The following is a 19,541-nucleotide window of genomic DNA, read 5'->3' as shown; positions in this document are numbered from 1 at the left end:
ACTACAAAGACGCATGAATATGCAGAGAGCAGTCCAATACCCAAAGACTTGTTTGATCACCTTCAGAAGTTTTCCTGTTTCAGTCAGTCTCTTTCTACAGCTTCATTATATTAGCAACTCAGTCATTCTCTAATGGCCTGTCCCTGAAGTTTGTGGCAAAAGTTCAACATATACAACTTCATTTTGAGCTATTGTACTTTCTACTCTTTTTCTCATGCCAGTCACTGAATCTATCTTATTTCCCCCTCCCCATGATGATTTGGTTCTTTTCAATGCTAGGAGTGCTCCCAAATTTCTGTCATCCACTAGTTTAAAGTACACAGTCCTAGGCCATATATTTAGTTTAATATTTAGTTTATTAAAACAGGACTGACCTCAATAAATGATGGTGAACATATCAAGAATTCAGAGCTCTGGAACTATCCTGTGCATTTATTCAAGAGATTACAGTTCTAAGGAACAAAAGCATGACATCTACCTTAACCTGTCCTGCTTCTCTAAATTGGGTAGGAAGCAAAAAATAATGTCAGTTGCACTTATATGCCCTTGTAGCAATTTTATTTCCTTACCTAAGATGAGAAACTTATCTGGCTTAGAAGTAATGTAGCAAAAAGGTTAGTTTAAAATCAGATGATTCCCCCACTTAGTGCACACCACAACTACATGAATGTACGCTCCAGCACACAAGGAGAAGAGTGGTGAGGGCAGAAAGAAATGGTCAAGAAGGAAAGTCTGGCTCTCTGATCACAGCACTGGCTAAAAGAACAGTGACAAGCCCACGCAGATATTACAATGAAATTCCAGTTTGTTTAATGTTATGGAAGCACACATAGATGTCTGTAACAGTTATTTTCAGCCCTAAGGCATCTGTGAATCCTATCTTCAGAAGTTTTGAAACCTAGATCTGCATAGTATAAACTCTGAGCTATTTGCAATTCTTGAGAGGCATCAGATCCTCAGATCAGTAAGTACCTTAAGGGCACTGAAAGTACTTCTGTGACATTAGCCACAGAACTCTCATTCACTTTCTTAATGAGCAAGCAAAAAAAAACCCCTTTCAAAATTTACTTCAAGCATACAAAATCAAGGGTGATTTCTGAAATACCATACCTGTGGCTTAACATTTCTAAAAGATACTGGCTTTTATAATTAAAAAAACAAAACAAAAAAAAAAACACACCCAAAAAAACCCTACATTCAAAAAATGTACTCTCTCAGCTTTAGTAAGAAAATGTGTCCTGCTTCCAACATGCATTTGTATGACTCAGTAATACTCACATGCACTTTAGGTGTGGGAGGAAGGCCATTACTAATTGGTTTCTAGAAAATAAAAGTTAAAAAGTATGTTTACACTCACATACGCACATATGCATGAACATGCATATTCTCTCCCCACACTACAGCATGACCAAAATGCAAGCCTAAAAATTTTTTTTCAGAATGTTGTTAAAAGCACTTGATAAATAATTGAGCATAATTATGTTAGGAGAAAATAAAAAGCCAATACTTATATCTACATAAGAAATAAATATAAACCCTCCCTGCAGATTTTTAAAGACAATAAATAGAGTTGTGTTGTATATTTCTATACTACGCTAAATGGAAGGCACTAGGCACCTACTGGGACACCCCAATGTGTCCAGTGCCACATGTACTAGATCTGAAAGCTACAGCTGAGATTTGGCTACAGTCCCATTTTTAAGCATGAGGTTAGGCTAGAGACCTCCCTTCCAGCTGACACTTCCATAATTCTGTATGAGTTTGCTAACCACATGGCCACACACCACAAACTACCAGTATCATTTTATTTCATTAAAACCTCTATGATTCCCTAATACCTTCTTATTGAATGTCTGCATAGTCTATTGTGCAACATTTTCACATTACAATGATGCCTGAAAGAATGCCATATGCAGCAATACAAAGTTTAACCAATATTGCAGCAATTGTTTAATTTTTCAATATATCACGCAGCATTAAACTCTATCAATCAGTATTAGACCCACCTTCCCTTTATCAGTATCAATTTCTCCTAGTTAAAAGATGCTTCTGAAGAAATGTATTTTACAGGTAACACAGGAAACTTCAAACACACAATTTCAAATGCCAAGTTCAAAGCAGTTACTGGCACTTCCTTAAAACAAAACAAAAACGCACATGTTTCTGCTCTATTTCCTCTTCACTTCTCTTAAAAGAGTGACATTTCCAACCTCATCCTTAGAAGAAGCCCCCAAAAAGTGCAGTTTCATGTTACATTTAATCTGATCTAACTGCAGATGTCCCACTTTCTCCTATTTCATATTCCCACTTTGCTTTTGCATCATAATAATAGTGACCACTCTGGAAGCTATTTGCCGCTTAGATGGAAAAACTCACTTGGAAGAGGAGAAAGGGATGCAGGAATCCTCCCATTCCTCAGCTCACAGCTGGTTCAGATGACACATGGTATAAAACTGCATTCTCTCCACTTTACTTAAGTATATGTAGCTCAAGTCTGACACTAAACCCCAGCTGCTAAACCCTGAAATCTGGAGCTCCAGAGGCAAACAGCTTGCATATCTGGACCCTCAATCTACATTTCTCCATCTTTTTTGCCCTGAACACCAAAAAGCCTGCATACCTACACCTGGGATAGGAGGAGGACTCATTTGGCAACAGCCCTGATTCAGCAACTTTCCCAGGGCTAGCCAAATCCTTCAGCAAACCATCAGGTGGCAGCATATTCCTTAATCTCCTCATTTGCTTAAATAGTGTTTGCTCACTACAACACATAACATCTCTCTTGCAGGATCTTGCTCTCACTACACATCTCTCAGGTACATGAATACAAGCAAGTAAATCTTGTAAATCCATGATTATGTTAGTTTCTAACAAAAATTAAATACAAACTCAAACTTCAGCTTAAGACTGTATCACAACTAGACAATCTAGCAAAACTGTGCTTTGATTCAAAGTAAACAAGATGTCATCCAACATAATTTCTGTACTAAAGAGTGTGCCTAATCCTTTTCATTGTGCATGTAAAACAGTTGAGACAACTTTAAAATAACACCTAGAAACTTAAATACGTACCAGTACTTCCTTCTTTTCTTTCCTTGAAAAATTACTGTCTCTAGCTTCGTTCTGTTGATGTGGTGATCCCTCTCTCTCACCATTTATTTGTGCAGAAGTGACTCCATTTCCTAGAAAGATTCATATTTTAAAACGTATTCTTCTACCTTCAACTCAGAGTAGTCTAAGCTAAAATCAATTTTGAAGGGCCAAAATTTCCACTTACGTCAGAACATGTTCCAATACCCTAATTTGTTTCTAAAGCATACATGTTCCTACATGTGCACATATAACCAGCTACAGAGCGACATTCAATCTCAGTTCACGGCTTTTGATAATTAATATAACAAATCTATTGTGTGCATAGAAAGGAATGCAGTCACAGTTATGAGGAAGAAATGTATTTACATAGCTAAAGAAAAACTAGGCTATAGCTAATGCTTCAGTTACTGATTCTTTATAAATAGCCTGGAGGCATTTCTTAGAACTGGATGCTTAAGTAATACAGTCAAATCTGTAACATATCAACTGCAGTACTAAATATGTAGCAAGGAAGAGCTAGCAAGATATCAATGAAGAGTCAGATGTTAAGCTTGCTTAAAACAAGCCAGTCCAGGACAACTCTCAAAGCATAAGACTTTAACAAAAGCATAAAAGGAACAGCTTGCGCAAACAGTAAACACACACAACTACCTGCTATACTACCCAACCCAGCTCATTACAAATAAAAGCAAACTTTGAAAGCAAAACTCTATTCCTGACAGGTCAAATGACAGCAGTTGACACAGAGGGCCACAATCTGAAACCTACACACACAAAAACATCTTTTTCTCTGTGACAACCCTGATATACTACATTATAAGCCTGTTGCTTAGAAAAGCAATTGTGTCACCAAAGGCATCAGCAGGAATCATGTCAGAGACTTTACTAGAAAGTATATTTGACCCTCTTAAGAGTTTAAACGCGCTTTCTTTGTGCATTTTGGCTTTCATGCACTTACTGTTACTTGCCTACCACAGAAAAGTTGCCACAGTATGTTTTAGTGTGTGCACAGGCGAGGATGTAGAAATAAAAATCACAGTAGATTATTAAAGAAATATTTGTATACTTCTTGGTGTCACTCTTATTACCTAAAGCATTAGATTTCTGTGGAGGTAACCGAGGAGGTGGTGGTCTGGGTGGAACCTGAGATGCAGATTTTGCTGGACTCTCTGATGTTGGGCATCTCTTGATTGTCCCTTGATTATCATTTTCAGAAGAATTAGTTTCTTGGGGGATAAAGATGGATTTAGGCTGAAAAAGACATAGTAATAATAAAAACATAATGAAAAAAAGATTCAAAATATCCATGTTGCTTCTCAACGAAAAAAGAAACCATGTACAATATTTGGATCCTGGAATTTTCACACGTAAATTGATAAAGCACATGCCATGCAAATTTCTCTCAAAAAAACAAACTAGAAGGAGATGCATAGCAATAAGGAAAACGTTGTTATCAACAAAGGATGAATTAAAAATCATTATATTCAAGTCATGCATAAACAATTATTGGGCATGTGGAAGTGTCACCGTTTATGACTACAGATAACCAAACCAGATATTTAAGTAGCAACCAGGGAACATTCAATGATATGGCCAGAATTTTGTGTGAACAATCCCAAGTATGGGCTATTACCACAAAGGGCAATGTTGTTTAGACACTGGCTTCACTAATGCTGCTTGGAAAATCCTTCTCAGTTATGCAAACATAGTGCAGGATGGTAAGTAATCAAACCTACAGTTTTTGCCTGGGGAACTGACAGCCAGACAAAAAAAAAAAGTTTTATTTTTATTTTTGCTTATATTAAGATAACTTCAGTGTGAAAAGATTCATTTACTCTTCAAGTGGCAGCATGCAAAATTGAATCTGATCCAGGCATGCCTGTGAAGGTCACCATTCAGACACCAAAAGTTAGCAAGCAGATGCTTTATTTGGCAGCTCTTTATTAAAAATTACTTGTGGCACTAAATTTTTTGACTTCCCAATTTATTCCTTCCTAAGTGTGAGAAGTGCAATTAATCAGAAACAGCACTTTCACACTGACAAATACCCTACAGTGCAAAACTTCATGCAGATTTGCAGCTGAAGGCTATGAACATAGAGGTCACTCTGTGGATATACCCTTGACTTAAAACTTAATTCAAGTCTTCAAGTTATGGCTCAAGTTAGAGAACCATCAGTAATGCCAATTAGACATTTCAGCATTTATTTATTTATTTTAAATTTTATTTAAATTTTTTTAAATAAAAAAAATTTATTTGCCCCTTTTATTCTGGGCAACAAAGTCACCCTTGCTTACCTTTGGCGGTAAAGGAGGTGGCACTTTAGGTTTCATAGTAGCACTACAAAGAAAAGAAACAAAAGATTGTTATGCACTGTAGCTCTTTGAACCTCATATTTCAGTGTTCAAGAGGATACAGGATTTTAGAAAAGCCATACAAATAAGTATCATTAACTTGTCAACAGCACTATTATATCCAAATAACTGCATCATGAATACTTTCAAACATTTTGTTATTGCTGTGCCTACCACAGATACTATTCAAAAACTCAAGTTTCATAGACCGTCCATAGAGAGCACAAAGTGACACGAACTGATTTGTTGAAGATGCACATACTTGTGCAGAAAAAAGTAGGAAGATGCAGAGCAGGCCTGATATTTACTCCATTGAGAGGAGAAAGATTTAGGATATCAGCTTTTCTAAAGGCCATCTGTAGGTATATTGGGCAAAGGGGAGTTACACGAAAATTAATGAATACCATTCCTTGAAAAATTTACCACTAACTTCTTCAGAACAGCCTTACACATGAAAGCAAAATCCTACAATGGACAGCTAGCCTACTGTCTGGGTTGTTTGGAGTTTTTCTTTCTTCCATGAGCTTCTTTTTTCACAGAAATCTAGGGAAAGACAACCTCTTAATGCATGAATAATTCAACAGCTTGGCTCAACAGTACAAGATATCAGCAGGAAAAAAGAAAGCTGAAGCATCAGGAACATTCTTCCTCTGCTGGTTCCGTGTTTTAAAGAAGATGCTGCATTTTTTAAAAAAAAAACCTAAATTCCTAAATTTTTTATGCTTTTAAAAGCTCTTACACTGTCTTGTTTCCTAATCTTTTGGAACAGAAAAATATTTCCATTAAATAAATTTGGAATACAGCTGTAAAAACTTGACATTCTTGCAAAATATATTCCTTATTTTTAAATTATGATCCAATGTTCTGGGAAAATAACCAAGTAGTAAGATATCTGTTTGCTTGTTTACAGATCAACAACTTGTCTGCTTTGCTTCATGCTTTTCAGGAGTTTCTGTGCTGGCATCTTATCAGACGCTTTTATTTCAGGGAAGCTGGAAGGGGACTTCTGAGAATGGGTTATCCTGTATTGTGCACTTCAGCTGCTATGGTGGTGGAAATTATCTTCTCTTCATTACACAGGACCAAGCTTAAGTCCTCAGTCACGGGTGTCCAAGCTCCACTTGTATTTTCTTTCATATTCTTTCCTGCATCTCAGAGAGCCACCACAGTGTTACTGGGCAACCAAATGTAAAAATGAAAAAATCCAATGATTTGGCATAAATGCGACAGATGTTTGTACAAAGGACTGTGTGCCCTCGTTTCATCAGCAAGGTTTACGTGCAGTTTGTCACCACTGATCATGCAGGGTGGTGCACCAATAATTTCTGCTCTCCCAGCCTCCCTAACCAGGAATTTCAAGCATCATCAGCTTTGCTGCACATGAGAGAAAAAGAAATATAAAAACCAATCAAAATTATTAAATGAAGAGAAATAATTTTGTATTGTTCCCTGAAGTGTGTCGATTCTTTGCTGCTATGAATCACCCAGCTTCAGAGTCATAGACAGCTGCTTCATTATTCTTGTTCTGGATCTGATGGGAGAAGTGACCAATGTCACATATGCTCTTCAATTACAGAATATAAATCAAAAAAAAGCCTTGAATCTTCAGTGGCCTCCAGAGAAAGATATCCAAGACCAAGCTGATGTACCAACATACTGCAGCAGAGCTCTGGGCTCAAGCAGATACCAAGAGGAAAGGCAAAGATGCAAAACCTGTCTGATCCAAGGTAGAAGCATTCAAGGCTTACCCCTGTGCTTGTAGGAAATTATCAGGCTCTCTCTGTAGGACAAGGCTATGTAGAATGAAATATGGGAAGAAGCAAAAAAGACCAGGTCTTTTTTGGAGGGCCACCAGTGACTATCCTTCAGGCTAGACAAATTGGAACCTCTCTGGAAGCTATCGGGTTCTTCCTTGCTTAACCCAAAAAAAAATCCACAGAAACACAACAGCAACAGAAGCAGCTAAAGCCAATGCTGTTCGCAAGTTCTGATGGAGCTTGTGCAAGGATAAGGATCTCAAAGGACTGGACAAATATATCAGTGCAGGTACTTAAAGACATCAGGGATCAAGAGGTTCTAGGCCCTAGAACATCACTGAAGTTGATGATACTGGCTGCAAACAGAGCAAGAAGAGGGCTGGGGAAGAAACATCAAGCAAATGTGAACAGACAAACACAGAGCAGTACACAAAAGTATCCAGAGATTAGTACAGATGGAGGAACCAAGCTGATCTGGCTTGCAGCAGTGTAGATATCCAAAGCATCTTCACTGAAGTCCATCAGAGTGGAGCTGTAAGTAAGGAGCTATAGGGGACCATTACATCCTACAGTGCAGAAAGCCTGAGTTATCATTACCAATGTCTATCCAGCTACGAGCAAACTGGGTTCTCAGCTTGGTCCAAATGCAAGGAGTAGCTTTATCAACCTCTTTCTCTCAAAGACATGACACAGGAGCTTCATATTATTGATGAACTCCATAATGAATCATGCCTTTAAACAACTCCTTAATAATGAAATTATTAGCTTATAAATGAAATATAGCTAGTAGCTCAAGGCTTAGACAGGTGTACTCTTCACTAGGCAAAAAACTGACTGGATGGCCGAACCCATTGTGGTAAATGGAGCTAAACCCAGTTGGTGGCCAGTCACGAGCGGTGTTCACCAGGGCTCAGTTTCAGGGCCAGTCTTGTTTAATATCTTTATCAATGATATGGATGAGGGGATTGAGTGCACCCTCAGTAAGTCTGCAGACAGCACCAAGTTGGGCGGGAGCATCGATCTGCTCAAGGGTAGGAAGGCTCTGCAGAGGGATCTGGACAGGCTGGATTGTTCCGCCGAGGTCAATTGTATGACGTTCAACAAGGCCAAGTGCTAGGTCTTGCATTTGGGTCACAACAACCCCACGCAACTCTACAGGCTTGTGGAAGAGTGGCTGGAGGGCTGCCTGGCAGAGAAGGACCTGGGAGTGTTGGTTGACAGCTAGTTGAATATGAGCCAGCAGTGTGCCCAGGTGGCCAAGAAGTCCAACAGCAACCTGGCTTGTATCAGGAATAGCGTGGCCAGCAGGACTAAGGAAGTGATTGTGCCCCCGTACTCGGCACTGGGGAGGCCGCACCTTGAATACTGTGTTCAGTTTTGGGCCTCTTGCTACAAGAAGGACATTGAGTTGCTGGAGGGTGTCCAGAGAAGGGCAACAAAGCTGATGAAGGGTCTGGAGAACAAGTCTTATGAGGAGCGACTGAGGCAGCTGGGGTTCTTTAGTCTGGAGAAGAGGAGGCTGAGGGGAGACCGTATTGCTCTCTACAGCTGCCTGAAAGGAGGTTGTAGTGAGGTGGGTGTTGGTCTCGTCTCCCAAGTTACTATTGATAGGATGAGAGGAAATGGCCCCAAGCTGCGTCAGGGGAGGTTTAGATTGGATATTAGGAAAAATGTCTTTACTGAAAGAGTGGTCAGGCATTGGAACAGGCTGCCCAGAGAGGTGGTGGAGTCACCATCCCTGGAGGTATTTAAAAGATGTGTAGATGTGTCACTTCAGGGCATGGTTTAAGGAGGCCCTTGTTGGTTTGATGGTTGGACGTGATGATCCTAGAGATCTTTTCCAACCTTAATGATTCTATGAAATATGAAGAATTTCTTAAGGAATTAGCAAGGGAATAAAACCTGCTAAAAACTGACTAAAATATTTTTTTCCTCTAAAGATCACTTCTGCCAAACAGCAAATATACCTGTGTTTTGAGAAAGGGATTATTAAACAATGCAGGTTTAATGTACTTGTCACTTAGCTGACAGACACTATCAGTAGCTTTACCCTTCATGAAGGGGCTGTCTGTCATGCTCAGCAGTGATAAAAACCACTGCCTTTGTTATAGAACAACGACAGTATAATAACTCGAGCAGGAGAAGGGGGTGGGGGTGGGGGGGAGGGGGAAGAGAGAGAGATTTGGTCCTCTGTAAAAGACAGATGCCAGCAATAGATAGTGCATGTTTTACAGGTTTCTGGTATGAAGCAACAGCTTTCAAAATGATTCGTTAACAGAAAGTAATCAAGAATTCTGAGTCAATGGCATCTTTCTTTTTGGTCTTTACAACAGATTTTTTTAAGGAATGTAAATTTCCACATACTAGCTGTGTATCTTAAACTGTTTCAGCTCCCATATGTCAATCAAAAAGAGCCCAAATACTTATACCAGTGGAATTTAATATGAGCATAACTAATTTAGTACATGCCTATTGATAGTGCCTTTGCAGTCACATAACCTTGCTCTCTCTCTGTCTTAAGGGAGCCAGCTGTATTCCAAAATCAAGTACCATACAAGCATCCTCTTACCTGAGAATGTGGACAGAACAAACTCAACCATCTAGAGGAGACAGCTATGTATATTTTAGGTATTGTTAGTGAGCGTTATTTTAACATACAGTCATAATTTCTAAAGAAAACACCAGGACTGGGGTCAGACGAATTACTGGCTCAATGTAACTACATCAAGATTTTGTTCAATAATAGAAGATAAAAGGACAACTGTACCAAGCAAGGAACAAGATTTCTCCCCCCTAATTTGTCTCAGGTTTATCAGCAGAATAAGAAAACTTATGGTGATGTAATCTAGGAACAACATTAAATGCCTATCTTTAAAAATGCTATAAAAGAAAATGAATCCTCAGCTATGAGGGATATAACAGGATTCAATTTATTTTTTGTTTTCATCTATTCAAGAATCAGCTTTTAAATATATTTATTTATTTTTATAAGAAGAAAGGACTTACTGTTTAGCATCATCATCTGCATCATCATCATCTTCTAAATGTGCCACATGTCCCCTAAGAAAATGAACAAGTTACTATGGCTGAGTGAGTTGTACTAAAATAACCTTGGCTACTGTGAAAAATTCTGAGCTCAAGGGCTACTCCGCTTTTACAGAATTTTACTGTCTTAACTTTTATCATTATTTTTATTCTTTAAAACACAGCTGCAATACAGACACAGCTGCAAGCCTCTCCCATAACGTCTCAGCAAGTGCAGGGACAAAAAAGAACTGGTTGTGACAGGCATAAGAAACCAACACACAAATGACTTTGAAACACAGAAGAGGGAGGGGGGGAAAAAAAGAATAGAATTACCGCTGATGCAGTTCTTCTTCAACTGATTTTAAGAGACTCCTTCAGCATTAAATAAGAATAAGAACACAGTTTAATTGTGGCACACAAACTTAACTATCAAAAGCCAGGGCAAATGCTCCTATGACTTTATCAGTAAATAATCCAAAGCATGTTATTTCAGCTGGCTTTCAGAACATATATCGAACATCCACATACAAATGAACATAGCTGCATTTTTAAAACTTTATTTTTTACACAACACATTTTCATATGCGTTTATTAACGTATTGCTATTAAGTGTAGTGGTCCTTGTTCCTTGTACTGTAAAACAAGGAGTGTCTTAGCTTGATGTAATTTAAAACAAATCCACACTATCCAAGAAAATTGTAATAATAATAAAAAAAAAAAATCAGACTGACAAGAGGATTGAACTACTATGACTACAAATTCATTCTTCCCTGGTTAATTTTTGTAACACTCTGAACTTCATTTTTGTGTCTTTGTCTGAAAACACAGACAGGGAGGAATAGCAGGCAAAATACAAGGTTGAGAAATAACAGGATTTCAGAAGATATCAGTATTTCTATTTTCCCCAACTAAAAGATTGTGTGAAAATATCGTGTTCTATGCTTAGGGGTTCTTTTTAAGATATTTTTTAATATCATTCAATTTAGCAAAGCAAAACTAGGCCTCCTAATTCTGGCATGCATAAATGTAAATTAAGAAATTGGTGGAAAGGAAGAATTATATGGAAAACTATTTCATATTATTAATACAACAAAATTATTAAATATATGAACATGAGGCTAAAGGATTTTGCTGAGACAGGTAAATTTTATTTTTTAAAGCCTTGAATGTTCCTAGGGCCCTACAATATGAGGAAGGGCATAAAGCAACGTAAAAGGGCAGCACAGGTTGTTCCTAGATGGGTAAAATGGTGCTCTGTGGGACCTACCATGCAGAACACTTTGTGAACAAGCAGACTAAAATAACGGCTCTTACAAGGAAGCTTACAGTACCGTAGAGACAATGTGGTTAACACAGCCTCAAATACTGGAAAGTGCTGTGATTCCGTGTCATTGGAATGACTATTATTTTTTAAATAGTGGTTTTGAAACTGTAGCTGATAAAAACAAGCTTGACATATTTTACTACATCCATTTCAGCTAATACATTTTAACACACACTTGTGATTTTATATTTAAAAAGTTTTAAATGAATTAAAGACAGAAAAATACTGTAGCTTACTCACTTATTTGCACCCAAGAAGTAGCCACACTGAGGACCATGACCATATTCTAGCTGTAGATCCTATAAATACAAGATAACAAATCTTTAAGATGAACAGGTGAGCATCAAACACACCCTGAGTCATGCTGCTGTTATCCCCTCTGCCACACCTCAGCTACCAAATGAGCTCATTCCTCTGGCTTTCCTGGGACCTAACACAACTCTTAGGTCCACTGTACCCAAAAACCTCTTCTCTGCCCGTTTGCTGCATCTCTATTTCCTTTTAAAACTCTGACCATAGCCCCTTCCTTGGACACACAGATCCTTTGCTCAAATAAAGTTGACTGCAGAAAAGGAAACAAAACAACAACAAAAATAATATAATAATTTAAAAAAAAGAAGGGGGGAAAAAAAGGGACTTTCTGATCTGTCACACCCCATAAAGAACTAGGCCATCCCTCACTGGCACGTTATAGTATTAGTTTCAGATGGGAGTAGTTCTGGCATGCCTTCAGCACATGGTGACATTATGGAAATAAGCAGAGAGGACAGTAAAAGTGTTTTTATAGCTCTTGTTATAGCAATACATATTTTAATAAGTTCTCTTTTATACTTTAAGATCACCTTTTGTATTAAAAAGAAAAATGAAACAATTCAAGCACTCAAACAATCATGGAGCATGGGCTACTTTAGAAAAAGAAGTGGCAATAGGCCTCCAACACTATTATTCAGTTGATGCCATATGGCATCCAAATTTAATGCATTAATGGGAATACAGGGACCATACTGAAACACCATCAAGACTGCATCTGCCAGGAGAAAACTGCTATAATTAGAGGGTATTTTTTTTCTTCAGGTGGATCACAACAGGAAAAATCTGAGCATAAATTTGCTCCCAAAATACTGAGTGTATTCACCAGGAAAAAGGAGTTATGGATCAGTGTCATGGTTTAACCCCAGTCAGCAACAAAGTACCACACAGCTCACCCCCCCTGTCTCCCCACCCAGTGGGTTGGGGGAGAGAACTGGAAGCGAAAAAGTAAGAGAACTTATGGGTTGAGATAACAGTTTAATAACTGAAATAATAACGATACTGATAATAACAACAACAGAAAACAACAAAAAAAAGAGATAGAGAAACAAACCTCAGGAAAAAAAGTGATGCAACTGCTCACCACCTGCTGACCAACACCCAGCCAGTCCCCAAGAAGTGATCACTGCTCCCTGGCCAACTCCCCCCAGGTTATATAAAGTGAGCACGACACCATATGGTATGAAATATCGCTTTGGCCAGTTTCAGTCAGCTGTCCCAGCTACGCTCCCTCCCAGCTTCTTGTGCATCTCCACACTGGCAGACCTTGGGAAGCTGAAAAGACCTTGACTGCTTAGCAACAACAAAAACATCAGTGTGTTATCACAGAATCACACAGAATCACAGGTTGGAAGAGACCTCAGGGATCATCTAGTCCAACCTTTCTAGGAAGAGCCCAGTCTAGAGAAGATGGCCCAGCACCCTGTCCAGATGACTCTTGAAAGTGTCCAATGTGGCCGAGTCAGCCACTTCCCTGGGGAGATTATTCCAATGGTTGACTGTTCTCACTGTGAAAAATTTTCCTCTCGTATCCAGTCAGAATCTCCCCAAGAGCAACTTGTGTCCATTCCCCCTTGCCCTCTCCATGTGACTCCTTGTAAAAAGGGAGTCTCCATCTTCTTCGCAGCTACCCCTTAAGTACTGGTACATGGTGATGAGATCCCCTCTGAGCCTCCTTTTCTCAAGGCTGAACAAACCCAGTTCTCCCAGCCTATCCTCATATGCCAGGCTTCCCAATCCTTTGATCATCTTGGTGGCCTTTCTCTGGACCCCTTCCAGCCTGTCCACATCTTTTTTGTAGAGCGAGGACCAGAACTGTACACAGTGCTCCAGGAGTGGCCTGACAACCGCTGAGTAGAGTGGGATAATGACTTCTTTATCTCCGCTGGTGATGCCCTTTTTGATGCAACCCAGCATCCTATTGGCCTTCTTGGCCACAGCAGCACACTGTTCACTCATGTTGAGCTTTCTGTCCACCAGGACCCACAGGTCCCTCTCCACAGAGCTGCTCTCCAGCCAGGTGGATCCCAGTCTGTGCTGCACTCCCGGATTATGTCTTCCCAGGTGCATGACCTTACACTTCTCCTTGTTGAACTTCATAAGGTTCTTGCTGGCCCACTCTTCCAGACTATCCAGATCTTCCTGCAGAGCAGCTCTCAACATTGTTCTCATCCTAAATCCAGAACACAGCACTATGCCAGCTACTAGGAAGAAAATTAACTTCATCCCAGCCAAAACTGGGACAATCACCTAAGTTAGCGATAAATGGAGCTACATCGCTCCTTTCCAGGAAACATTTTAAAGGTCTCCCAACATCAGCTGTCGAACAGGGCTCTTTCAGCTGCAGCCTGTATCAAAAGCACAACATCCTTCAGAAATATGCCCAGATAACCAAGCTGTAAGAGCAATAAGCTTGGATTAGATGATGAAAACCCATGGAGCTGATCTCTGAAAAGGGCGTTTTTGAAAATCAGAGGAAAAGTCTCACACTAGGTTTGCCAGTGCTCCAAGCTGATAAAGCAGAAGCCACAGTTTTCAGCTCCAGACTGAAGGGCAATCACTTTAATACAAAGCTATGCGTATTGTTTTAAGCTCAGCAAGGAGTTCCAGGTAGTTTACTGTACCCTCAACTCTTTCTGTAAAGCTTAATACTTTCCACACAGGTGTTTCTGTTTCTACCACAGCTGTCTGTAGTATTTGATTGCTTCAGTGGCTTTCCATATTTTCCAAAGACAAGTGAGATATTGTGGAAAAAACAATATGTAACTGATAATTACTTGATATAAAAGAATGCATAGATCAGAGGGTTGAACAAAATTTGCATAGGCAAGCCTGATGGTGGCATTTCCTGAACCATGGAGAGGCTGACTTTTCAATCTTCATACCAACTGTATTAAACTTTTTTTTTTTTTTTTTTTTTTTAAGAATTAAACGAAGAAACCCCAAAGCCACCAAACTCCATCCACTTCTATGGATCTAACTCACAAGGACCACCCAGCTTTCCCCCTAGACTAGCTAGAAAGTGGAGCTAGAAAGTTAGGTGACAGCGAAGAAGGGCTCACAAGTGGCTGTGCCAGTGGGGAGGAAAGGCTTGCTCCTCTCCAGGAGCTTGTCCTGGGGTCTGCAGGTGGAAGGGGTCAGGCCTCAGTTGTAGGTATCTTTGATCCATATCTTCTTTTGATCCTTATCTTCCTTCTTCACAGTTTAATTCTCCTCCTATGCCCCAATCTCGACTCCTCCTGCTCCTTGCTCCAAAGAAGCTCAGCAAGTCTCCTTTCCCTCAAAGAAGGCCATCCTAAGCCCTCTGCAATTTCAGTCTCTTCATCACTCCCAATATCTGTCACCTTATCCAGGCAGTTCCTTTTGGATGGTCCTCACCACCAGTTGATGTATTCCAATCCACCACAAAGAAACACAGGTTCAACTTTCATTACTCTGAGTACTTATATTACTTCTATGCAATCTCAGAAACTTCCACATGTAAGCTCAGGTATTTTGAGGATTCAGGCTCTAGAGCAGAAAATAACAAGACTAGAAACATAAGATGGCACCAGACTCACAAACAAGGAGATTAAACAGGTCGTGTGAGTCTATGTAAGAGGATGCTAGAACAAAGACTAGGAGGCTGTTGAGAAAAATAACCACAGATCAGTATAATGAAATCTGAGATTTTCACCTTGAACTGACAAGCATGTTGTCTGTGTGTTGCAAAATCATATTAATCAAAAGCAGGAAACTTCAGGGAAGATCTTATGGTGGGCAGAACCAAAAAGTCTGTTGATTTTAGTTTATACACTGTGCAATGTACAACTATATGTATTGTACAGCAATGACAGGAAAATTAATATGAGAAAATTAGCAAACCCCCATAAAACATAAGGAGCCTTCCTCTCGGTGGCAAACATAGCAGTGGCAACAGTAAGTCCTGGGGCAGACAGGTAGGTTCCCAGAGCCAGGGAAAACCAAGGAAGAGCAGAGAGGCCCACCAGGTCCTGGCAGCTCTTGTGAGCAAGGCTGGCACAGCTTGGGCATTGCCAGGAATAACCTCGGGAAATATAAACAGCCCAAGTGAGTGCAAGTGACCAGGAGGGCTGCGAACAGGGTGTGGCACAGCAGTTTGTACAGAAGGGCGCTGCACCCTGCTCATAGGCCCACAGACCAGGGAAGTGCTCTAGGTCACTGCCAAAATGGTGGGCACTTGCCTCAGAGCTAAGAACAGTCTTGCTACAGAGAAAGCCCCAGAGATGTCTGATGCATCCTCCCAGACAGGACTGGTAAGGAATGAGGCTTCAGTACAGATAGTAAGTTGCAGCGAGTGCCCAAACCCTTCTCCTCATGAAAAGGTAAGTACCTGCACAAAGTGTGCATGGGTTGATGATCTGTTGTGTCACGTGGCTGAGTTGCAGGAAACAGTTAAACGGCTGCACAGTATTAGCGGGATCGATGTGGAGATACATAGGTGGTTTCAGAACCGTGTTCCTGTAGTGGACACCACTGAGAATATGGCGCCTTGGACCCTGGTGACCCACAAAAGCAGGGCTCTGCTTCAGTCTCCACCCTCCAGCATCTCTACCAACAGCACATATGAAGCTTTAACAGCTGTAGGCACTCACAAGCAAGGTCTGCAAGGTGCAACTGTACCAGCAGCACAGAGTGGATACTGTAAAAAGAAGAGACAAGTGCTTCTAGTGGGTGACTCTGTAAAAAGACACTGAGGAACCCACCTGCCAACCTGTCTGGGAATCACGAAAGGTTTGCTCCCTTAGAGTTAAGATCCAGGACATCGCTGGGAACGTGCCACAACTTGTCAAGAGCACAGATTACTATCTGCTGTCACTCTTCCATATGGGCACAAATGATGCTATAAGCCAGAGCCTGGGCAGAACTGAGGGAAGACTAAAAAACCCTGGGGGAGCAAGTGGTATTATTGCCCAAGACATCATCTTCTCTCTCTTACCAGTTGGAGAAAAATGGGCAGACAATAACAGACGAATAATGCAAATAAAATCTTGGCTATGTGACTGGTGCTGTCACTAGGGTTTTGGTACATTCCCCAGGAACCATAGCTTGTTAGGGAGGGATGGAATCCACCTGTCTAGAAGGGCAAGGGAATCTTTGGCAGCAGGCTGGCCAACCTGGTGAGGCAAGCTTTAAACTGAAGGACTCGGGGGGCGGGGTCCGAAGTGATAATACTGATGCCATTGCATCCAACCAGATAAGCAGAATAAGCCAGGCCAACCAGAGCAGCAACAAAGGTGCCGTAACTGCTTCACGAGACGACAATCAGAAGACCACCCACCTCAAGGGTGTGCCTGGCTATAGTGGATCCTCATGCACACCTCCAGGGGAATCTCCATGCTCAGTTACCTCTCTGAAATGCCTGTACACCAACACACACAGCATGGGAAAAAAACAGGAGGAACTAGAGTTCTGTGTGCAGTTGCAAGTCCACAATCTCATTGCAGTTACAGAGACATGGTGGGATAGCTCACATAACTGGAATGCTGTCATGGATGGCTACTTACTTTTTAGGAAAGACAGGCCAGCAAGGTGAGGTGGGGGAGTTGCTCTTTATGTGAAGGAGCAACTGGAATGTATCAAGCTCTGCCTAGGGGTGGAGGAAGAAAGAATCAAGAGCTTATGAGTAAAACTTAAGGGGCAGGCAAATATGGGTGACGCTACTGTAAGCATCTGCTACAGGCCACCTGATCAGGCAGAGGAAGTTGACAAGGCCTTCTACAGACAGCTGGAAGTAGCCTGGTAATCGCAGGTCCTGGTTCTCATGGAGGACTTCAACCACCCTGATATTTGCTGGAAAAGCAACACAGTGAGGCATGCACAATCCAGGAGGTTCCTGCAGAGCATCGAGGATAACTTTTCGATGCAGGTGGTGGAGGAGCCAACGAGGTGAGATGTGCTGCTGGACCTTATACCAACAAGCAAAGAAGGTCTGGTTGAAGATGCGAGGGTTGGGGGTAGCCTTGGCTGCAGTGACCATGAGATGGCGGGGTTCAGGATTGTGCATGGTAGGAGGGCAACAAACAGGGTAGGTGTCAAGAGGATGGGGCCAGACTCTTCTCAGTGGTGCCCAATGACAGAACAAGGGCAATGGGCACAAGTTGGAACACAGGAAGTTCCACCTCAATATGAGGAAAATATTCTTTACTTTGAGGGTGACAGAGCACCGGAACAGGCTGCCCAGAGAGGCTGTGGAGTCTCCTTCTCTGGATATAATCAAAACCCGCCTGGTCACGGTTCTGTGCACCCTGCTCTAGGCATACCTGCTCAAGCAGGAGGGTTGGACAGGATGATCTCCAGGGGTCCCTTCTAACGCCTACCATTCTGTGATTCTGTGATCTGTCATCATACTTTTTAAGCCCTACAGGAATTTCCTTTATGAAAAAAATTACATCTGCCAGAATTGTTTAGGTTTAATCGCTTTAAAAGGACAACAGCTTTGTTTTGATTCAGTTTACTATTGTGCTGCCTATTAACATTTATTTGACTATGACTCTAATTGGATATGTAGATTTTTTGCCTTAACTAGCTTGTTGGTGTTCTTCTAAGCCCTTTAAATATTGCTGGTTTTCACTCCAAATGTGGGGTGAAGTAATTATTTTCTAGGAAAATACCTTCTTTTGTATTCTTGAGAAATAAATACTGAGAGCTAGAGAGCTTTTAAGAAGTGCAACACACTTTTTCTTGTACCCTCTATTCCAAATATATCCAGATGTTATCATTTTATAAACACTTGAGCTACATATTTGATACAAAAACATTGGTAAATACTGCAAGTATCCTTCAAAGCCTCCAGTGAGCTGTTATAATTTGAGAACATTTTTCAACAAAACAAAAATATTAACAGGTATGGATTCCCACTGGGAAGAACAGATTAGCATTAATTACTAAGTGATACAACAATTAGCTCAATAAAAGCTGTTACCTCTCCTGCTTCCCTAAAGTAACCGAACAACTTTATAAATCCACATTAATATTTTCACTTAACATACTTGCAATGCAGATTAGTTAATTAGAATTCTTTTTTCGATCAGACAACATTCACACAGAATAAATCTGAATGACTAGACATATTTTCCAAGAAAGTCTCAAGATCTACAGCCAGTAGGAATGAGAGGAGGTCAATAACCTTGGTGTTACATCAGAGATGCAACCCCAGATTATTCTGCATTCAGCCTCAGGTTACCAGTGACCCATTCCTGGACCAACACAACTGTGTACAAGACAGAGTGCCATTTGCTGGCAATGACTGCTTTGATAAAAAGGCAATACAGAGAATAATTACCAGTTCTTCTCAACAGCCTGGGTAATATTAAATTAAGAAGTCACACAGGAAGGCAAATCACACCTTCAGATAAACCACATGGGGAAAGTAAATCTTTAAATGACTAAAAACAGTATAAAGATTTCCTCAAAGCAAAGACAAATTTGGTGGTAAGGCCATGCTGTGAAACAAATTCCCCAGGAATGATCAAATCTACAATACCTTCTGCAGTTTAAATTTCAAAACCTGCTATTTATTTTCTGCAGACTTTCATGATGAATTAATTGTTCCTGTAACTTTGACAGTCTTACGCTCCTAATTTGTTCTGTAGGACTGCGCTGTACTGGAAATCTATTTTTAGGTGTTCAGTCCTTCAAAAAACAAAACTGAATGTA

The 19,541-nt window shown here is 40.5% G+C and overlaps 1 protein-coding gene across 13 annotated transcripts in view; it reads right to left on the bottom strand.

The window, feature by feature from the left end:
• MAP4K3 (mitogen-activated protein kinase kinase kinase kinase 3) overlaps window positions 1-19,541 on the bottom strand; it is a 97,771-nt gene that overhangs the window by 25,910 nt on the left and 52,320 nt on the right. For 9 of the 13 annotated variants that reach the window (XM_075088439.1, XM_075088445.1, XM_075088440.1 and 6 more), the window contains 7 exons: window positions 11,796-11,854; window positions 10,565-10,603; window positions 10,211-10,264; window positions 5,391-5,433; window positions 4,182-4,344; window positions 3,073-3,182; window positions 1,279-1,320 (listed from right to left, as the gene is read on the bottom strand). In XM_075088439.1, the coding sequence (XP_074944540.1) occupies window positions 1,279-1,320; window positions 3,073-3,182; window positions 4,182-4,344; window positions 5,391-5,433; window positions 10,211-10,264; window positions 10,565-10,603; window positions 11,796-11,854 (510 nt within the window). The remainder of the gene's footprint in view (window positions 1-1,278; window positions 1,321-3,072; window positions 3,183-4,181; window positions 4,345-5,390; window positions 5,434-10,210; window positions 10,265-10,564; window positions 10,604-11,795; window positions 11,855-19,541) is intronic. The other 4 variants (XM_075088441.1, XM_075088446.1, XM_075088447.1 and 1 more) reach the window with 1 other exon arrangement.

This window comes from Phalacrocorax aristotelis, chromosome 3, assembly GCF_949628215.1.
Source record: "Phalacrocorax aristotelis chromosome 3, bGulAri2.1, whole genome shotgun sequence".
Classification (NCBI taxonomy): domain Eukaryota; kingdom Metazoa; phylum Chordata; class Aves; order Suliformes; family Phalacrocoracidae; genus Phalacrocorax; species Phalacrocorax aristotelis.
Note: the sequence above shows the minus strand (reverse complement) of the source record. Positions and strands in the feature narration are given on the sequence as shown.